The following is a 23,569-nucleotide window of genomic DNA, read 5'->3' on the forward strand; positions in this document are numbered from 1 at the left end:
ACGTAACAAAAAATTGTCATTAAATTCATTTCCAAATGGCATTTTTTAAATGCCTCCAATGTTTTGTCATTTTAATGCCTAGTGGAAATTCGACATAATACTATAATTTTTTTGTCAATCTCCTCATTGTTGGGCATTGTCTCTGGCTCTGTTGACTGTTCCTCTATACTGGGTAAAATTGTTTTTAAGGTGCCTACTAGGCTCTTGCGTTGGATTGATCTATTCTATGTCCCGTCGCTGTTAATCTGGAATAATGAAATAACTATTCTCAACTAATATCATATTTGTGTAACAAATATCGCCTTGTAGTCTGTTATAAGTATAATTTTATTTAATTGTTATTATTACTGTGAATTGATTTTATAATTAGTCTGTAATGCGAATTTCCACCAAGTATTAAATTACCAAATTTTTAATGATAATGTTGGGCATTAAAAAATGCCCGTGCTATTACGTTCATCGTTACGTTAGTCTTTATGTTTATTTTCAAATGGCATTTCTTAAATGGCATATATTTTTCGTCATTTCAATTTTCATATTAATTTCATATTAATTTCATAGACAAATTTGAAATAAATAAAATACATAGACAACCAATTCTTTACTCTAATAGGCACCATGGACGGAGCGTCTGACTAGCGAGTCATCTGTGTACGTGTTGACTAGCCTAACGACTACACACAATTGAGTGACTCAGAGTCATGACAGAGTCATGTCGGTGTAACTAACACATATATATTTTCACTAACACATCACAAAAATCAAACTTTTGGTTCAACACCTTCACCACCAACAGCGAATAGAAAACTTTTATTTTGTTTCCTACTTTTCCAACAACGCGGTGCCGCACAGTGGTCGGATAAGCGACATTTTACGCGAAAAAGGCATATTTTAAAACTGTGACAAATTAACCGGGATAAAGCTTTTCTTATTCAGAAATGTTCAACGAACTCAAAACCGATTAGTATTACCAATAATATCTGCTGAGCAAGCCGTTGAACTCGTTTATGTACTTCAATCATTTCGATCGTAGCACGTTCTAAAAGTTATGAGTTGACTGTTTTCTTAAACTTTTTTTTATGGAAGCTTTCAATTGAAACAGTAATTTCGGGTTTGGTGTTGCTTTTTAAACCTGGAAAATGATGTTTTCATATGAAATATTACATAATAAACATTGGTTGCTAAATTATCAACGCCTAAATTACACGGCTTATTTTTCAAGAAATTTTTTTTCAAGAAGGTATAACTAACTCGGATCCTAATTTCTTTACCAAAAAGTAATGCAAAGAATCTACTAAAAGAAAAGTTGCGCATACTCGCGCGAAAAAGAGTGTCGGCCATTTTTAATTCACTAGAAATGTCAGCAGCTGTTTCAATTAACACAAAGTGTATTAAAATATTAAATATTAATGTAATTTATTCTATATTCAGCATCATATCTTCTATAAGATGTGTTTTAACAAAGCCGAAGTCAATTTTCGAAAATACAGTAACGAATCCAATATGGCGTCTTAGAATTTGAAAAATTGCTGAATTTTCCTGAAATCTGGTATTTAGAGGTTCTTTAGCTCGCTTATTACAAATTTCAAACTAGTTTTTGAAAATTCAAAACCCAACATCCAATATGGCGTCCGATATTTCCAAAATTTCAACCCTGAGTAACTTTATTTTAAAATGAGAAAACTGTTTGGAAATGACAAATTTCGTATAAAATAAAAAAGTCTTAAAAAACTGTTGGGACCTAGATCAAATTGTTTAGGATAAATATATATCAAAGTTTTAATTTGGCATAAAATTCGTGATCAGCATGTCAAAAAACGTAATAAGTGGTATTTTCAAAAAGATTTTCTTGACTTGGAGAAACTGGCAGTTGATTTGACAGCTGTCAACTGACAAACTGTATATTTTATGACATATTCGGATTTAGCATTACAGCAGTACTACGATCTCGCAGTTTTATTATAATCGTAACAGCCTTCGGGTTCTCCGACCACTGTGTGGCGGCTCAATTGTTGTGGCATCAGGCGACAGATGGTTAAATGTGCTGGTGTTAGTGTGGCAGCCGAAGTTTCACTTCAATGTCACACAATAGAAAGTGTAGTTGCGGTGCAAATTGATTTAGTAAATGGAAATTTAAAAGCTAAAAATTTAATAATTTTTATTTTATCAAACCATCTGCCTGCAGAAGTTTTTATTCCAAAGGTTAAAACATTTTTCTCTCTTTTAATATTAGATTTTAAAGTAGTTTTTTATAAAATGATGATCGAATTGCAAATTTTAACTAAACAGCTACAAATGTCAACGGGTTTTCAATCAGTCTTAAATTTTCCATACACTCAAGTTCCGTTGGCTCGCTCCACTCTGCACACAACGTTTATCTTCTTGCTCCAACGGCTGCACCACCCTGCGCCTTCAGCTTATTCAGCAGCTCCCAGTAGAGTGACGACTGCACCGATGACTCCAGCACTTTACGTTTGTTACGCAAATACACTTTTCGATTACCTTTTGCCTGCAATGCGCGATAATTATTCTCCAACGTGTCCCCATGGCCATCGGACATTTTGTGGAAACGCATCAATTGGCTGTGCGTAATGTTGATTGGTTGCGAGAAGATTACCCAAGTGACAGCTTGCGAACAGGGTGGCGTTGTCAGCGAGCCGGCATAGGTGTAGAACTCCGCGGTATCCATGTCGCCGAGTAGAACGGAAAGCGTAAAGTTTTTGATTTCCGTGGAACGATTGAATTCGGAGATTGATTCCAAAACATCTACAACCTCATTCAAGCCTTCGAAGTCGGTGCTGGCCGTACTCTGTAAAGTATGTAAATAAAGCATTTTACTGTAGAGAGGACTACTATAATTAAAATAGAATTTAACAATTTACCTCGTACAACACCGCCAACACAGCTAAGCCATCCTCGTGCTCGCGCGCCTCCTCCACCGACGCGTATTTGGTATTCCGGTGCAATAGATGCATTTCCATGGCGTAGCGTTGGCTGTTCAATACATGTTCGGAGCCGTGAGAGTCATTGGACCCCCAATGGAAGTGTAGGCTCTCCATTATGTAGGTTGTATTCTCGACGAGCGGTCCACCAGTGATGTACGCTGCATCGCGTCTGGTCGTAGGCAATTGTATATTGGCCGTGTGTCCGTTATTCTCACTTCTCACAGCTGTCCTATAGGGCACATCGTAGTGCACGAAATTAACTAGTGGCATGTCATAGGAAACGATGGCCTTTGTGTGTAGAGAAAGAGAGAAGTTGAGTGCAAATTTTAAATCGAAAAAGAAAATAGAATGGTGGCGTCACTTAGCCATATCAGCGACACTATGCAGGGTCTATAGCAATATTGAGGCGAATGAGTCGGCTGATGATATGGGCAGATAGAGCTCAGAGACTAATGACTTGTGGAACAAACAGAAAGATGATGAAAGAGATAATTATGGTTGCGGGTTAGTAGGCAAAATACGAGGGACATACTGAAACTCAATAGGTCTGCAGTAAGAGATCTAACCGACGTCATCACTGTGCTATAGCACCAATGCTTCGACGTTGGCGAATACCAAGTAGTACTCTCTGCAGAAGCTGCTGTGATCAAGATGAGAAAGATTCTACAGTCCAAACGCCTCCAACAAATGGCTTCACGCTTATTCAACAGTCTAGGCGAGATAGCGGAAGTGGACCTGTTGGATCTCCTCGTCTTCATTAGGGATAGAAATTGGCTCAGTAGAATAATGAATTGAAATTACTTAGCTACTCTATCGATTCTATTTTCAGTGTGTGTACGTGTCTCCTCCTGACACTCGCTAAAAACTAAAAAAGGGCAGTCTTAATGGACAATTCTGTCGCCCTCCTAATATAACGTAACCTACATACCAAAGTATCAAAGAATTTTCAGGAAGTAATTTTTATTTGAGTTACAAGCTCACCATTTTAATCTAACGGTTAAGTGAAGAATGTCGCCAGGTCATTGTTAACGCTGATGGCCTGGCGCCAAGTTCTGTGTGACCTGTTTCAAGGCCCTTTGCCCGAATACAACTTTTTTCCTAGAACGGTTTAAGCTGACTGAAGCCCTAGAGGCCTTGATTCCCTTTCTACCTGTGCACTTAATCGCGTAAACTAGAGTTGTATGTTGCAATGCTGCAAGGTTAGCGCTGGGCAATACTACTATACTGAGGAATCATTTCCAAACAAGGATCCCCTCAAGGGGTGAATATAAAGAGGATTCAGTCTTGAACTCGCACTCGTATTTTGAGTTCTCACCGGACACTGCCTAACGAGAACCTACTCCCTCAGAATGGGTAGGACGTGGAACGACTCCCGTCGTAGCTGCCGTGAAGTGGAGAAAATCTAAATCGTAGAGCAATGCCAATGCCACTGCCCCGAGTTGACGAGGGTTCGCGTACGCTCGTGCCTGCACTATTCTTTGGAATACATGTCTGAACTGGATATAGCCAGTATCTACGATTTTGTGCGCTTCATTAGAGCTATAAATTAATTTTATTTCTTAAATAATAGGAGGGATGTAAGAACTCTCTAATATGCCCTTTTCCTGTGGTGGATGAGGGTAGCCAATATAACCGAATCTAACCTCATCTCTTGGTTCAAAAGAAAAAAATTTTATCGGGGCACAGATACCAATAACAAAACCGCAGGACGAGTGCGCACCATTCAAATTTCTAAACTTTTATTTTCCTAACATAAATATTTATTTTAACTAAAACTTACCTCATTTGAATTTAATTCAATCGGTGATTGACGATTAAAGCTGCATTGCTGATAGTTGTCATACCATTTAGACTGATGCTCATAGTCAAAATCGCTGGCTGAAAACAGAAATACATCGTTGTATTATTTCAAAATAGAAATTACTTTTTCAAAAATTGCAAACTAAGCATATAATTTAAATATTTATAACAAAAATAATATATAATATCAGCATAATAAATATATATAAAATATATAACTTGAGAATATATCACAGTCTTTTTTTTCAAATTTAACATTGTTCATTGAACACAATGCTTTTATCCACTGAATAAATATCCTTCAATCTTCAAAGGACAGCCTTCAACTGACTGTAATCTGAAAATGTCAAATCTGGCATAAGGTGGGAAAATAAAATTGCTTTTTTGCCTTTTTCGTTTAAAACTAATCGGTTATTTAAACAAGGATATACAACCGCTTGACCTCACCTATTTTTTAAGTATATTCACTTGACAGGCACTGTAATGAAATTTTAACATTTCTGATTCAATTTTAATATCGTGTATGTCATATGTATGAAAAATGCATAGATAATTTCAACGTTATAAATATAATCTCAATTATAGAGTTCACAGGGTGTTGCATGCATGCCATCGTCTTGTGTATGTGGTCAACTTCAAAAGCTTAAATAAACTTTTAGAGGACTTGAAACTACAGCCAAGCATTTTTTTATTAACATTGAAATTTTTTAATATGACTTTTATGGTAGCTTGCGAAAGTCCTTCATATAGTGTTAGCCATTTAAAGCTTACGACATACAACTATACGACAGTATACAACACCATGTGAACTCCTTAAGTGTTTCGATAAAGAATTGAATCAATATTTTTCACTAAACTAATTTACTAATGAAGTTAAGCTGCACTGCAATTGAATAATCTTTTTTTGCGCTTCATACGAATTTGAAATATAAATATTCGTTAAAAATTTATTTTTAACGTTTTTATTTCAGTTTCACTCCTTTTGCGGCAAATTGTCACACACCTTTTACACCTTTAGAAATGCAAATCGAGCAAAAACCCGCAAATAAAATGCTGAATCGTTTCATCTTCAATATTCTAAGTGTAAAAAAATTTGTTCATAAAAATTAAAACTAAACCGCCGTACATAAATTATTTTGACACAGATCACTTTCTATGTTGGAAATCGACTGACAAGGCTGAAGCAGTTATTCAACAAATTTATACAAATCATTTTGTGAAATTATTGAATACATGTACATACATACATACATACATATGTCTAGACTTTATATTTGTCGACATATAAAATCAGCGCAGATTTCTACGTTAATCGAAATTTCACAGAATGAAGAATGTTTACCGGTAACGGTATCTAAGACAATAGTAATAATTATAAAATAATAAAATGTGTTTTTATTGTATTTACCCACGACACGATAAAAAAGAACTCAGACAGTCAGTCCGCCACAAGTTTTGCTGTAGCTAAGTATTTTTCATTAAAAAATTTCCATTCAATAAATGTACATATATGGGTATGTACAATGCATGTACATATCGTTGTTTAAAGTACAAAACCACGTAACGTCATTCTGCAAAACCGCGTAACTAACATTTGCTGCCAAATGTGTACAGTGGCGAAAAATATATATTGGGACGCTTTGGCTATTTTTCCGTTTTTTTTTTGTTTGTTTATTTAATCTTTATTCTTTTTCTTATGAAAGTGCAGCCCATGGAAAATTCGACAAAAATGTTTGAGCTAGCTCTGACTTACTGTCGATTTATTGAGATTTTTTTTTGTTAAGGGTGTTGCTCGTTTTCTCCATATAAAAAATTTTCGAACATATCGTACTTTGTATGGAAAAACAAAAAGTGTATCCACGTCAAACTTGAACTTTATTCTTATTATATAATAGACTATAAAGTTCCATACCAAAATTTTTTTCTAAAAATTCTGATTAAAATGTTTTAAAATTTTATACAAGGCTTAAAATTGGTATTTAAGAGTTTTTTTTTTTGGATAACGAGCGATGTATTCTTTCATTAAAGTATAATAAAACCCAAAAAACAATTGAAAAATATATTTTCGCCACCGTATCTGTATGTAAATATACCACATACACAAATCTACATACATACATACATACATAAATAGAACTTACCCTGCAGAAAATAGTACTAGCGTAGAACTAGACCGTTTGTCGACATTACTAATTCTGGCGCAATACCCAAGCCATGCTTTCAACTGTCCAGTTTTACACGGCGATGTCAATGGCGGTGGCAATTGTCGCCCAGTGCATTACTTTGCAACCAGTTTTTAACCGGTTCGGTTTTGGACAGTTTTTTTTTATAAGAAAACGTATTTGAGATTCGATTTTTGGAAATTTTTTTTGTTTTTTTTTTTCTTTTCTTTTACAGATTCCATTTTTGTTACATATTTTATAAAAAAAATAAAATATTGTAAGCTGCACGTAACAATTTAAATTCATTAAATTTGAAAACCCACAACTGCCTCCACCGCGATTTGAACTCGCGACCAACGATGATTGAGTCGGAGGTCTTCTCGCTGAGCTACTTTCGTATTGTACGAGTAGTGAGCATTTGCACATTTACACCGCAAATTTCAACTGTCCCGCTCTGCATTCGTTTTGCACTAGTTAACTAGCGCTTTGTCAGACTGTCTCTAAATTTTACTGCAGGGTATGTACTCTCGTTGGGTACATAGAAATCATTTGTTTCACATACAAACTGTCATGGATACTTGGATATTTATGTAACTCTACTCACTCGTAGAATGGGCTCTGCAACCGGAAATTATGATGAGCTGCAAATATATGTATGTACATATGAGCGTAATCAAACATACACATTTATGTAAACTTAATAATGCAAAATATTTTCTGATTTTGATTAACCTGTTTTTTTTTTAGCGTTTGAACAAAGGTGCGCCCATATGATTTAATGATACTCAACTCAAAACAGATTAGGTTCAGCTCGTGAATATTGAAATTTTATAACCACGTCACATATACCCGTACATCAAATCAGACATCTGGGTGCCGATTTTTCGATTGGATGTGTTTTTCGAATTGCCATCATAAAGATATCTACTTATCGGAAAAACTTACATGGGTGGTTATTTTCCACATTTGACACCAATAAAATAAGGAGGCTCTTTTATGAACCTTTAAAGCGATTAGGCTTTCATGTTCTATTCCTTCTTTGGATTCAAAATCCTAACAATTTTTGTAGATCTGAATAAATATGGCACTTGTTTCTCTTTGTTTAGTATATCTGCTGCGTTGCGGCATATCATAAACGGTACTTTATGTTGGCTAAAAATTATTTTCATTAATCAAAACATATTCCTTGTAGGACATTGATTTTCCCACTTAATTATCTCCTTCCATTTGGACAATGAGACCTTCATGTAATAGATTTGTTTTTAGAAACAATGCTTTAGTATTAGTACTTATTTTAAAATGGATGACAAACCAGATGCATGACAATCTCAGTGGTTGAAAAATGCCATTAAGGCAGCTGCTTGTATGAAAACATATCCGCAAAGATGAATCCCATTTATTTTCAACGCAAGTAGATAAAATGCATACACGCATTACAACTTAAGTACTTACATGCTTGGTTATACACTTTTATAATACATATGTAGTCATATATTTATTTTGTAGCTTTTCCCCTAGAGATTGCAAAATGGTGTGCCGAATGCATTTGACCAGATGCGCTTGCCAGTGCACACAAAGAACCCTACAAGGAAAACCTGAATATATGAAATTTCTAACCTACATATATCCCTTTTTGAAATGCGGACGTTGTTTAGTTTTTTTTTGGTTTCGCTGAATCTATATTTCACTTTTTAGTTATCCTTTTAAAAAAATATAAATGGAGTAATTAAAGGGTTAAAATTTTCTATGAAATTTTGCGTAAAGTTTGTAATAAGAATTTTTGGAGTTTTTGTTGTAAATAGCATTAGCCATAATTTTATATAGAGTTATTTTTAAAGGCGCATTCATGTTATTTTTTTTGTACCAGCCCCAAATTCAAAATTTTCATAGATTTTCTGGGGAATATGCATCAATTGAGCAAAAATGGAACGTCGATTCTCGAATTTTTTTAATCAATTTACGAATCGAATTGGAACTCAAAAATCGGCAAAAATCGGATCGGAAGAGCTCGAAAAATCGATCTTTGATTTAATCGATTTAAGAACGGCGTCTCCAGTACAGACGAATGTGTACTCTTCTCTTTTCTTCTCACACACCCCCCTCTTCCACTTGCAAGCAGAATTGAATTCAATACTTGAACCCACCATGGTGCAATAAACAGGTGAAGTAATATATCAGCTATCTCGATTTATTTTCTGGTAATCGGCTATCTTATAAAAAATTTTAAAGGCAAATTTTCAAATAAGATAGTATAAAATCAATATAAATCCTTCTTCTCGCTCTTATTACTTCACTTGGTACAATTTCACCTTGACTTCCACCGTGTAAAACCCATCATATATATTTTCAATTTATGAGGTTATTTATATAAAATGATGTACATACATATATCGTCGCTTGGCGTGCAATACCGCGTATACGCAAAATGCAATACCGCGTATATGATAGTCCGAAAATTTGACAAAAGTGCAAATAAAATTATTTTTTTCTAAACTTTTCAACGGTTTTCTAACTGAACTTATTTAAATATGAGCTCCTACTACAATTATTGCAAAACATATTCATAAGTTATTGCGATGTATTACATTTTCTTTAATTTTCATTTACCTACACCCAGAAAAAGGTTTAGTTATAATAACCAAGATTTGGTTATAGTGATCAAGTGGCATAGTTGGATATGGCGAAATAAATATATAGTTCACGAAAGTCTGCAATTTACTTAAGACTTCTAGTTGGGACAAATGTATATTTGTTAATAATTACAAAACGACTACCTTGATTGGACAATATTGTTAGTTGAATAAAATCATTGTTGAGAAAATATAAACAATGCTTTGGTTGATACAAGTTTTCAATTAATTTTGTGAACTTGCTGTAGACTTGAATCAGCTAACCGTTTATTATTAGGAAAAAAGTTTCAGTTTGACACAAATAAAAATTTACTCGATGTTTGTTGTGTTTACTTTCTTCTTTTATTTGCATATATTAAGCATAAAAATACGTACATATTTACATAAGTTAGTTACTAAAGTAAATAATACATATGTATATGTTGGTAAGAATTTGCTAAAAAACAACGATGAAACAGGAACCCAGGTCAATATCTGCTGGAAGTATACTGCTTTGCTTTTTCCTTAGCTAAATAGACACTTTCAAATTATAATTCACATGAATTATATATCCACTGAAAAACCCCGGTTGGCATCAAACTTTATATTTTTAATTAAACTTTAAACTATGCGCGCACCGAAACAACTCGCGATGATAGCAAAACTGAAACTGAGAAAAACAAGTATGGGCATGTCATAGCACACATGGCGCAGCGATCGACATGCCATAGCTTACTGAGCGCTCTGGGACCACATGCGTGTTTCACCCATATACGAAAGCGGTAGCGGAGCAATGATTTCCACGCACAATGCAATGGTCGGCATACTAGCGCATTCAAACGATTCAATAAGTGGGACTGTGTGCATTGCTCAGCTGGCGCTCTTCGTATGTGCTCAGAGAGCGCTCAGCATTCTTTAGGGGTGGCTCACAAGCATGAATATGTTCCACTCTCAAAACAAGTCGTGGTTGCCTCAACTAAGATTTGGTAACTATGACTAAACCACGTGTTGAAAGAAAGCTTATCTGCATTAGCAGAGCTTAATAACATCCTTTTATGAACCATACGTTAAGTTGAATGGAATTTGTAGAAATATGCTTCAAAGAAATATTTATTAGTATTAACCAAACCCTTCAACTAAATTAACGATTTGTTACAACCTAGATGAATATTAGAAGCTTTAATATATTTAGTTATAATTACCAATCGATGGTAATAGTTTCCAACCCTTGGTAACAGTTCCCAAATATTGTCAAAATTCGGGAACTAAATATCTTTAGTTCTCGAAACTAATCCTTTTTCTCAGTGTAATAAGTATTTGTGAATTCATTTTTGAATTTTATTTGAGAAATAATGTGGGAATCGCGGCGATTTTGAACATAATTTGAATGTATTTCCTATAGAAAATGGTGATTTTCTGTTTGGGGATTTTGATTTTGTGGATTTTGATTTTGGTGATTTTAATTTGGGGATATTATAGTACACTAATTTTATTTTTTGGAAGAGCTTCTCCTCCAGTTTGTGGCGTGCGGCTTGATGTTTTCACACCTAAACTTTTACGCCGATCCCGAACGGTGATTGTATTTGTATGAGAAGCTATTTTTCAAGACAGAATACACTCAGAGATTTGCCTAAATTATAACTTTAACAAAAAACATATATATATATATATATATAACAAAATTACAAGAAATACTCTTCATTATTTCTGCTGCTTGAGAAAGTACACTGCCGTTGCCCTGCCCTAATCCACATACATTCGTGAACGTACATTAGCGTGGTCCTTAAATAAATTTTTGTGCAGACGGTTAAGGCACGTCGCACAGGGCACAAAGTATAGATTCCTCTATAGAGACTCAAAAAATTAAAATTATTTTTTTTTTTTTCATCACATAAAAAATTTGGTCTCGATTGGAGTCCATTAAGATGTCTCGCAAAGGGGTCAACAGCCAGATATTGTAGAACCAACAATTAAAAATCGATACTACTATAGTCAAGGCTACCACTATGTTTGGTCCCGATTGGAGTAGGTTAAGACAACTTCATAGGGTAATCCCTGTTCGCCACGCCTTAACCGACTTCCATCGGGAGCAAAATTTAAATGTGATATCTTCGACTATCGTAACATCGTCTTAGGGGTTTGTTGCTTAGGAAATCTGATTTAAACATTTTCTTCTTACATTTAAGGACCACCGTAATGTACATACATATGTATATGCAATTGGACACAAATATCGATTATTTCGTATACATAAATTATGTATTGAGACAATATACATATGTATAAAGACGTTTTCTTACTATTAATCCTACAGCGTTATTTTAACATTACTCTGTATTTTATTTGCAGTACCCAAAATAATCAATTAAAATTAAAATATCCAATTGCTTAGCCCCAAAACAAAATTTGAAGGTTCAACAATTTTCTAAAATAAATATCCCATTGACGACGGTCATCGCCTGCTGATCGCTACACTAAGCTTGCTCCTTTTTCTAGTTCCACTTGTTCGAATAACAATTTGCTTATAGTTAAAAAAGACATAGTTGTATATTTACACAACAAATTATAAGAAATTTATCACAATTCTTACAATAAAAATGTCACCGCCCAGCTGAGTGATAACTTTAAGCCGATGTCTATAAAACACTGATTGTGAGTAAAAATGGAATGAGTGAAAAAGGAATATAAAATACTAGGTCGTGATACTTTCTTTTATGCCCTTCATTAGTCCAATGTCGGCCGTTTGTTTCGGCGATGTGCAGCTCAATGCCATAAAAATGGTCCCTTTTTTAATTTTAGGCGCATTTAACGCCATCAATCACGCGTCCGAGCCTCAACGCCGACAGCAACGACAGCAGCGGAGTTCGCAAAGTTCGTTATTTACCAGCGAGACGGTTGCTGGAGCACCAACACAACTGACACAGCTGGGCGGTTAAAAGAACGAAATGACAGAGGTAAACAAGGGGCAAAAGCAACAATGTCAGCAATGGCCACAACGGCTGTAGCGGTCATAGCTTTTCTTGGTAACGGCGAGTGTAGCAGTGACATGGCATGCCAACATACATACATATGTACGCTACATGCAATTGTTCGTTATGTCCGTTTTATTTATTTTATGATATGTCCACATATGTACGTACTTGTATTTGTTTTTGTTATTTTTTATTTTTTCTGGCGACCCTAAAACTAACGGATATCCGTTTTGTTGTTTTTAATTTGCCAAAATTTATGTTGACGAATTCTACGAATCCCTGGAAAATTAATTTACCCTTGCTCATTCTACCGGGCTGTGGCAATTAATGCGAGCCCAATTGAGCAATCTAAGAACTATAAATAGAAATATTTTAAATGTATCTATTGTATTGCTAGCAGCAGTCTAAAGAGCTTTTCAAGACATTAAAGGCCAGTGCCACATTTTGGCCTCTTTCTATCTGCATCAACTTCAGGACAGCAGCTTAATTCTCTTTTGTTTTAATTTTGGATACAAAATTTTAATTTTAATAGAATTATCGATCGATTATACCTAAATTTTAAAACAATATGAGAATTTTTTCTTGGATTCAAATTTGAGGCTCTTATTTAGTATTGTATGTATGTATAGCTGCGAGTAAAATAATAGCAACTAAATTCAAAATGATGCTGTGGGTTTTTATAGTTAATAATTTTCATTTAATATATGTACTTGGATAAGGATCGATCTATATATATATATATATATAAGAAACCGCATAAATAAATATTTCAAAGCTTGCACAAAATATAAACTAATTAAACTTAAAAAATGGTAATCAAAATTTCGATTTTTTTTTTATAAGGTTTCCCAGAAACAGTTTGAGTATGCAGTTTTGTAGCCCATTCAATTTCAGTACAAAAAAAGTGCGAGTTTTAATTCGCTAAAAATTACGATTAATTTTTTAGATTTTTTTTTGTCGAGGGAGTTGCGCATTTTCTTCCTTATAACGTATGAACAAGAATAATTTTTATATGGAAGCAGAGTGGTTACCATCACTCACTCATGTTTGAAAAATCTCAGTGCATCAAATGCTTTGCATATTTCAGCGCCTATAAAAGCGTTCATATTGACTTTTACCGTAATTCAATCCCTCTTGCCACACAGTCACAACTCTTGTACGTATTTATCATTGTGCTGCCGCAGGACATGTACAAGGGAGCACTCTGAACAATGTGAGGCAAATCAGTCAAGCACACTTACAATCTGCGTTTTATGATTTATGGCGCTGAAAATGTAATGACTGCTTCTGTTATTTCGCCACTGCTTAATGCCAGGAAGTACTTGACTATTGGTTGGCAATGGAAAATGCATCTGAATTGTAGGCACTCGTCTTCAGCGAGATCTTTCAGCGGCCCAATTACCGTTGGCCCAGCATTATATAATACATGCTAAGCAACATTTTGCTACCTTTAGGAAGTTTACGATTTGGTATCCTGTTTGCTTCTTAGTTGAAACCGCAAAATTTTGTTTACTAAATTTTGAACTTAAATTTAATTAATTTAGATAAAAAAATAATAGCAAAAGTGAAGAAAATTTGTTTCATTGGTTACACCCTGCGACACAAACAAAAAAAATATACCCATACTAATTTTCTGAATTTACTGAATTTTTTAAATAGCACAGGTTTACAAAAAAAAATTTTTTTTTTTTGTTGTCACTGAAACCGAGTATGGAGGTCTCACCTGGAGGTCATGCCAAGGTCATCCCAACGTCGAATTCCGATAAACTTTATTGAATTTTCAGGTTTATCCAATGAATTTTTCCCTACTTGACCTTCAAATGACCACGAACCTGACGTAATGAAAGCTAACGGACCTCGGATTCGCATTCAGCATGTCGAATAACATAAGGATATATAGGTTTGGTTTAATATACATACACTTTTTTTTTGTAAACCTGTGTACTTTTTGTAATTGTTAAGTGGTTAGCTCCTCGAGACTATTAGATATATTCAACTTTCTTTCTGTGCTTGAGTACAATTTAAGAATGATATTTCAAAGCGTAGAAGAGTGGAGAGAAAATTACCGTCTGGTAGTATTGCCATCTATAAAACATAGTTCGCTCAATATCTGATACTAAAATTTGGGTTCAGCATTCTTACGAAACCAGCCCAGAACCCATATTTTCGGCTGTAATGTTATGGCATATCCTGAAATTAGATTTCTTCATTTTTGGTGGAAAAAAACTCGTTGCTTTTCAAGATAAATTAGTAAATTGTTCTGAGCTGTTGGCGATATCTAAATAAGAGGACTAAACAAAACCCTTTGCACCCGATTCGGTACTCAGTATATGGGGCTTATTTAGAAGGAAACTTAAAGGCCGATTAACTTCCGAGCAAAGACATGACCAAGTCGATTCTTCTTCACTCCATATCAAAGCAGACTACGACTAAATTGTAGAGAAAGTTTTCATTAAGGCCAAATTTCAGATGCCCTATTTAAGTAGAGATTGTTGATTAACTTGAAAAATTAATTTTCAGATCATACATTTAATCTGCGCTTAAATGGCAGAGGTATGCAAGCCTGTTTTTTGTTCAAAACAACCAAGACTGATAGATAGATTGTTTTATCAATCTTGCCAATTTGAAGGAACAAGAAACAGTGTTGCCACTTGTTTGGCATATTTACATAAAGTTGATCAGTAACCCAGCGAAAACTAAATACCATTTAAATAACAATCCAAAATTAAACTTAAGTGTACATACCTGGTAACAGAGGAAGAGGAAGGCCTCCTCTGCGTTGCAAAGACCAGGTGGAGAAGGACTTGGCTTCACTTGGCATTTTCAATTGGCGTCAGTTAGCACAGAAGAGAAATGACTGGCGTGCTGTTTTGGACTCGGCCAAAATCGCTTAGGCGGTTACAGCGCCAAATAAGAAGAAGAAGAAGTACATACCTATATAATTTTGATTTCGGTTTTCATCTATATAAAAAATTAAATATGTAATTAAGAGGTAAAATAAAATATTTTAATTTTAAAGGCAGATTATACATTTTTACTGTACTACAAAAAAAAAGTATTATTCTGAATTTTATGATAAAACCCAACTCTTGGTTCTATTTTTTAAAATAAACCATGAAAACATATTTTAACCCAAAGTTTTTATGATCGTTATAAGATGGCCATTTGTCCAAAAGAAAATATAATTGTTACACATCCTTTAAATATATCTTTGAAAACTAACACTAAAAAAATTATATTTTTTATTCCTCATTCCTCAATACATACGCTCTTTGTAGGCCATACATATAGAATATTATCTGCAACTGATTTGAACAACTTCCTGAACCAAAAAACCAAAACATATACCAACTAACAACCTTCGATATATTGCATACATATATGCATTGAAAAATGAAGAACACTCATACATATTCTTACAAACATGCGACGTATACATATGGACATGGATTGCACCACGCTGTACTCCTGACATGCACTGAATGCCGCACACAAAAATGTTACAGCAAATATTTTCACCGACAGAAGCTTGGCGCAAAAGTGGAGTCAAGAAATCCTCGAGCACATTTCTCTACCAGCATGCCGTTATGCATACTTGTAAGTACATACTTATGCTACTTATTCCACACATATTTATTACTGTACTGTTACTTGTATTTCTGTGCCTGCATTTTGACAAGCATACAGGCATAAAAACATGACCCAAAAACAAAAACCTATACAATAGTTGCACAAAAACGAGTATATATTACAACCAACCACCGCTGCTACTCTATACTCTCCTCCGCTCAAGTGGTCTGCCACGCGCTGGTAGGTTGAGTGAAGGTGGCAAACCCCACGGCTGACTGGTTAGTTGGTTGCCATTTTCGGCAACTCCATCCATCACACCGACAACATGCAAGGATTTCCTTCATTTTAATTTTCCTTTTACTTGGCTGTGCGCCAAAAACTATGCTAAATACCAACGTCACATACCGTTAATGTTGGTCGCACGCACAGAGAAACACCCGTGTACCTACCCAGCAGGCAAAGCTGCTAGTTGTGAACTAGAATGCTACCAGTTTGCGTTTCATTTCAACTGGTTCACGTTCTATCCATTTTCAATGTTAACGACTGGTATTTTTAATATAGCGGTGTTCAAGCACTCGGGCATAGCGATATTTTTAATCTTATTTTAAGTATGTACATAAATTTGTTAAATTTATTACTATTGTAATTTTTTAATTTTATTTTTAAAAAGAAATAATTTTTTTATTTCATTTAATTTTTATGGTATAAATATTTATTTAGATTTATTTCACAAGTAATCATTTTTTTTACTGGGTACTTACGTACATACTTGGCGTATACAAATGTACATTGCATTGCATACAACTGTGTAACGGTTAGGTACACATACATATGTACATCTGTAAGTTGGTAATATTTAGTCAGCTTGCTGAGCTTCTGGTTGCACTTTTCTCTTTTTGCTTTGTTTCGGTACTTTTCCAATTAACGGTTATCGTGCTAGTGAAAGCTGCATTTCTGTCAAGTAACGCAACTACATAAATACATTCATTTTTTTTTTTAACTTTTTCTTTGCCTTGCTTAGACTTTGTACCCATCTGCAAACTTTGCAGAGTAACGTTCAATCAGCACTAAAATCTAATGCAATCTTAAATTTTTGTGTGCGGGCAAATCTTCTTTGCTTCGCATTAAATTCTCATTTCGCTTATTTGACCACATACGAGTAAGTAGAGGAACGGAAGTAAAAAAAAAAAAGATAGTATAATAGCTCATAAAAAGAAGTTTTCTAAATAAATTCCTAACAGAAAGACCAAAAAGCTATGATATCTATACTTTCGAACAAAATTACATAGTCAAACGTATTTTTCTCTTTTTGTTGATGTATTGAATTATAAAAGTGCAATTTTGTACATTTTCAGTGAACTCAGACTAAGCTATAAAACATACCCTTCCCAATCTTTCGGAAACGTGACTATTGCCGATAAACAATTTTTTGAGTACTCAGAAGTCCAGAATGAGTATTTCTTTCGTCATAACTATGATTGTGAGATGAGTCAACTGGACAAACACATTTCGGACTCTCCTGCTTTCATAAATTCTGAGTTGAACTAAATAAAAAAAAAAAATCACATAGAAGTTTATAAATATTACTGTAAGTTAGCTAAAAGGACACAAGAAAACGCCGAAATACGTCAATTTAATTTTGAGCCGTAGATTACGGCCCTGTATACCGTTTTTCTAGATCAGATATTTTCGCAAGATATTTTCATTTTAAATTTTTATTTGAAAAAAAAAACAAAAAAAACTAAATTTAACAGGAAAAATATTTAAAAATAAAAAATTGTATGTAAATTTTTGGATTGGTGTTAGAGCGTATTAATTTACAAAAACATCAAGCTATCAACGACGAAAATTGATTGACAAATACAAGTTGTAGATATAGAAAAGGCAAAGGCAAAAATAAACAAGTAAGAAAGTCTAAGTTTGGGCGGAGCCGAACATTAAATACCCGGCGCAAGTATTAAATATATGTTTCTTCACCTTTCCGAAACCTACCGCTAGATGGTAAGCCGGGGTGTCCTTCAATTTCGAAATATTGCAGTTTAAAGCATTTCTGAAAATTACCGCTATATGAAAAGCGGCTGTAAGTTTAGTCCGATTTCAATAATTTTCAACGCTTTGCTTTCATGTGGCAAGCAAAATAACCACACCGAGTTTGGTACAAATTGGTAGAACGGTTACCGATATACAAAATTGTACCATAAAAGTATTTCTTGGTAAAGAATTTTTGCAAACATGAATTTTGAATAAATTAGCTTCAATATTTACTGATTTATCGAAGATTTTGTATTTCTCTAAATTACCGTTATATGGGATGTGGGCGTGGTTATTGTCCGAATTAAAAGATTTTCGGCCATTTGGTATGGTGTGCGAAGGCCAACAACTGTGCCAAGTTTGGAAGAAATTGGTGCAGCGGTTCCTAAGATATACACATGTAACCATAAGTGGGCGTGGCTACGCCCATTTTCCAAAAATTTATAATATTCTTATTTTTCGTCTAAAAATTGTTGTAAATATCAATTTTGAGTGAGTTATCTTCAGTAGTTACTAAAATATCGCAGTTTTCGTATTTCTGGAAATTACCGTTATATGGGAAGTGGGCGTGGTTACAGTCCGATTTCGCCCATTTTCAATACCAACATACCCTGGATTAAGGGAAACCTACATACCAAATTTCGTTGAGATATCTCAATTTTTGCTCGAGTTATCGTGTACACGGACGGACGGACAGATGGACAGACGGACAGACGGACGGACAGACAGACATGGCTTAATCGATTTCTTTTTTCATCCTGATCATTTATGTATACATTTGTCTATATCTATCTCGATTCGTTTTGCCTGTTACAAACAACCGTTATGTGAACAAAATTAATATACCCTTGTGCACAAGTGCGCTCGGGTATAAAAAATAAAATAAAAAGATTTGTAAAGCTCAAGGCAAAATGTAAATTTAAACACTTTTTTAAGTGAAGCGGAAGATGAAGAAAAGTATAAACACAAAAGTAAAGGCATAGTTAAATATAAAGAAAAAGATCAGGATGAGGATAAAAATAAAGTAAAGATGAAGATAGAGATAGAGATAAAGAAAGAAATATTAAAATAATGGTAATTATAAAGAAAAGCATATAGATGGAGACACAGAGGCCCAGTCTGTGAACTATTTTGGGATCTATACAATAATCGATATTTTTATCGTTTTGTTATCGACATTTTTATCTATATTGTTATCGATTTTGCTATCGACATCTTCGGAAACTATCGATATTTTTAACGATTTTGTTATCGATACTTATTATCGATTTTGTTATTGGGTTCGTTATAGATATTGTTGTAGATTTTATTATCGATCGATATCGAAGATGATATCCATATTTTTGTAGATTTTGTTAACGATTATTTGTCGATTTTGTTATCGATATATTTATCGATTTTCTAATATTTTTTTTTGTTTTGTTATCGATATTTTGTTGGATGTTACTATCGATTTTGTTATCGACAGAGCATAAAGATAAAAATGAAGATAAACGCAAAATTAATAACATACATAAATGTAATTAGAAGGAACAGGAGGGTAGAGGTAGTGATCTATATAGAAAAAAGACAAAAAATATAACCTTCAGCAAAAGTAGATGTATGTATGTAATAGATATGTAACTTCCAGTGTGGCCCAGGCGCACTTACTTTTTTATTGCGGTGCAATAATTCCGTTTTGAAAATTGCATCGGGGCTGCAAATGTCCGATGTATCCTCCTGACTTTCATCTTCACAATCTAGCATCATGGCAAGATTATTGTTTAAACATCGTTGTTTTCCAAAGAATTCTTCATTATCAGCCGTCGATATGTTTAAGTTTGAAAATTTTCAACACAGGAGTAGTCCGAAGCTGAATAATTAATTTTGCACATATAATTAATTGTTTCATATTAAAAGTAGTTAAAATTATAAACCAATATGAACTAAATACACTGGAATTATTTATAAACTAAAGACTATTATAATTGCATACAGCAAAATGTTTTACCGTTTTTTCATAGGAAGACATTCAATACAACGAAATTATCAACCCAAATAAATCAATTAAAAGACCACAACGACTTAAGTTTTCGAAGTTAACCTTTTTGTATGTTGCCTAACTATTGAAATATTAAAATTCCTTTAACAAATTCGCACCTGCCCTGCATTGAAAACAAAAACTCGTAGGGAAAAGCCAACGGCTGTTTCAAATATTTTTCCAACTGCTTTGATTTTAACAGCAAACAAGAAGAAAAAACTAGGACTTGAGGATATACGAGTACATATGTACTATGTATACTAGGGATGTTGCGAATTTTAGACATTCATGGAAGCGAATGCGGATGCGAATCCGGAAGTCAAGTATTTGTAAGAAACAATTAGGTAAATAAAAAAATGGAAAAGTTAGTAATTTTTAATAATAACCGTGTTTTATTTGTCCTGAAATTTAAGCTATTAGCTTATTTTGTATGGAGGACTTACCCAACATAATTATATTGGCTTATGAAAAGCTATCTTGGCTTGTATATTGAACAAGAGGCATTGCCATTCAGCATCAGAAATTTTCTCCTTCAGCCAATCAGAAAGAGGCAAAAACTTACTTTGACACTATTTGTAGTCAAACAGCTGTCAAACTTAGGCTAACATAGGAAATAAGCTAATTTCGTTTTATTTGACCAAAATTTAGCTATTTGCTTGTGATGGTTAAATAAAACATGCCTAATGTTTATTTTATTTAGTACTTGAATTCAAAAATTGGAACATTATATTTAATAAAAAGTATTTAATAAGAAGTGTATCGGGGCTGCAAATGTCGGATATATCCTCCTTACTTTCATCTTCACTTGAAGAATCTAGCATAATGGCGAGATCGTTGATTTAACGCCGCTTAAAAGCTAAACCAGATATGCCAGGTTTTTGTAAAGCATTTTTAAAAGAATTCTTCGTGCTCCTTCCTTTGGCTGTTTCAGAATTTGGGGAACCTGCAACGTCATTTGCGTTTTTCGATTTTAGTCTTTGTAATTCATTTTTAATACTTTGTTCTGCGACTGGTTTGAAAAATTTGTGCCTATAGCGAGCTAAACGGATGGATATGGAAAATAAATTGTTATTTTCCACGAATGAAAATTTTGAACCAAAGTCTGTTTTCAAAGTCGTGGCTGCCAGCCGAATTGGATTAAAATATTGATATTTTCTTATAAAATTTGAATTATTGGAGTCACGGATGATGTGGGTCTCAGATAGTTGCGTAATTCTTACCTATTTAAAAGTCAGACCTATAGCTTTTTAATTATTTCAGCATCGATTCCCTTTATAGGCAGGCGTTGAACATTTCTGCTGGAAATCCCTATTGAAGGTGCTTACTCTTTGACATTAAGCAGCAAAGAAGGGATACGTAGGGGTACAATTTTACCACAGAAATTTTTAGCCAAGGATCCAATGTATATACCTATGAAAAAAAACAAAATTACTGTTTTGTGAAGTTTTTGCTAAAAATAAATTCCCGATTTGTAATGATTAAAGCGAAAATATGTTACATCAAAAGCAAATCACGAAAATTTTATTTAAATTTTTAGTGCACACTTTCTTCTTTTATGTCTAGTAGTTTTTCTAAGATCATAATAAAGAAAGAAACCAATGCAGGTACTTAAAGCACAGAACACAAAAAAAGAAATATTGAAAGCTTTGGAAATAAAATGATTAAAGATACTTTTATCAAAGTTCATAAACGTGACATTTGACCAGTTTTGTTACACAAATACTCCCATGTGCGGCGCCCGGATAACCCGACCGCATCTCCACAGGCAAGACATATTGGCTACAATTTGTCATTTTACGTTTTATCGGTGCACTTGCACAACGCGAATGCGAAATCGAATGCGAATATCAAAATTAAAGTGGAAGCCAATATTCGAAACAAGCGTGGTACATACATACCTACTTTGATACGTATCCATACTAGAGATTCAAATGGCTTATAAGCTTACCAACCAGGATTTGCCCAACTTGCTGAATTACTTTTTCATATACTAGAATGTTATACACATTTATACGAACTACATACATGCATGTTTGTATATGCACATGCACATGCATCCATACGTGCATGAGATTGTCTAACGGCATTTATTTTTCATGAACTTCGAAAGCTTTTTACACTGTAAGCGAGTTATCAAAAATTCATTGCTAAATATTTTTCTATTCAGTTGTATGGAAACACTTTCAGTTCACTATTTGTGGTGCCCTGCTCTGCTTTTGAATGTTTTGCTGCTGGTCAACCACTTAGCTTTTTGGTTGGTCACTCTTGTTGCTAAAGCAAATAATTTACCTTGCTTTTCGGGGGAAAAGAACTTCGGATATGTATTATTTTCTAAGTTTTGTGAATTTCAATGCTTTTTTTTATACACACGTGTGCTTTTAGAAAGCTGGCACAGTTTAGCGGCGTTAAATATTTAATTACTCCTGAAATTAATAAGTAATTTGTTTGTGGTTAGAGACAAGTTAAAATAGTAAGTAGTAATACAAGTAGAATGAATAAAAAAGTTTTCATTTCAAATGCAACCATGCAAACTATATTTATAAGTACATATGTATCTGAACATATTACAAGCTAATAAGTACTATTCTCCGTCTAAGTATTTGAAAGGTACCCGTAGCAGCCTGAATTTTCGGAAAAAAAATTAATAATTTTTTTTAATTGCAAAGTAGCATCTAAATGTTCAACTTTTTAATCAATTCTTTCAAGTGCGAGTTAAAATTGGGAAAAAAATTCGTTGTTTTTTTATACTTTTTTTCTGACTGTATTACGCATTTTTTTTTTCATACAAAATAATTGTCGAATAAACTTTGTATGGAAGGCAATGAATGCCTCAAAAAGTAAAGAAGTGAATAGCCTCATACACCTTTCCAAAACCGGGCGATAAATAAACTAAAGCTGCACACTAGATTATTACAAAGACATTGGAAATAAACTTTGATATTTGGAAAGCTTTATTTTATTAAAGAAAAAAAAAAAACACTCAAGCAAAACTACTTCAATTATTTGCTTGCCATAAATTCACAAAAATCCACTCAAGTGTAAATACTGACAACCATTATAACAGAAGAAGCCCAGTGGTAAGCCCGCAAGTAGTCTATGAAAACACAGAGTACTTATGCACAACTTTTATAGTTACGTACAAACATATGTACACATATATGTACATAACCCTAAATTTAAAAGCAAGCAACTGCATACTTATTTCTTTGCAATACGTATATCCACAAATACAAATCAGCAATGAACGCAACGTTGTCACCAAATGAAATTTATCGGAGGATTTTTTATCATTTACTATAAAATCAACAAAGCGAATGCAATGCAAGTGTGCTTCGGTTTTGCCCACCCTTGGTATATAAGTTGCCACAAAACAAATAACAATTACGTGCTCAGCTGTCTGTTGCACTGCACACAAGAAATGAAGAGGAAGAAGAAGAAGAAAGAGAGGCGAGCAACAAAT

General features: G+C 33.9%; 1 protein-coding gene across 1 annotated transcript; it reads right to left on the minus strand.

Moving 5' to 3' along the window:
• Positions 1-2,222: 2,222 nt before the first annotated feature.
• Positions 2,223-21,902, minus strand: LOC118737904 (carbonic anhydrase 2-like). The gene is made up of 4 exons (XM_036468720.1): positions 21,833-21,902; positions 4,726-4,823; positions 2,883-3,233; positions 2,223-2,809 (listed from the first exon to the last, which is right to left on the minus strand). Exons 1-4 carry the CDS (start codon positions 21,900-21,902, stop codon positions 2,375-2,377), a joined length of 954 nt encoding a protein of 317 aa, XP_036324613.1. The 3' UTR covers positions 2,223-2,374.
• Between the last annotated feature and the right edge of the window lie 1,667 nt (positions 21,903-23,569).

The sequence above is a fragment of the Rhagoletis pomonella genome, unplaced genomic scaffold (assembly GCF_013731165.1).
Source record: "Rhagoletis pomonella isolate Grant_MI unplaced genomic scaffold, Rhpom_1.0 Rhpom_scaffold_00004, whole genome shotgun sequence".
Lineage (NCBI taxonomy): Eukaryota > Metazoa > Arthropoda > Insecta > Diptera > Tephritidae > Rhagoletis > Rhagoletis pomonella.

Excerpts from the sequence above, each read along its gene's own strand:
- LOC118737904 (XM_036468720.1), bottom strand. The coding sequence starts at position 21,902 with ATGACAAATTGTAGCCAATATGTCTTGCCTGTGGAGATGCGGTCGGGT. Across the intron at positions 4,824-21,832 it reads TCCGGGCGCCGCACATGGGA|CCAGCGATTTTGACTATGAG; the intron begins GTATTTGTGTAA and ends TTCTGTTTTCAG. Across the intron at positions 3,234-4,725 it reads TTGAATTAAATTCAAATGAG|GCCATCGTTTCCTATGACAT; the intron begins GTAAGTTTTAGT and ends CTACACACAAAG.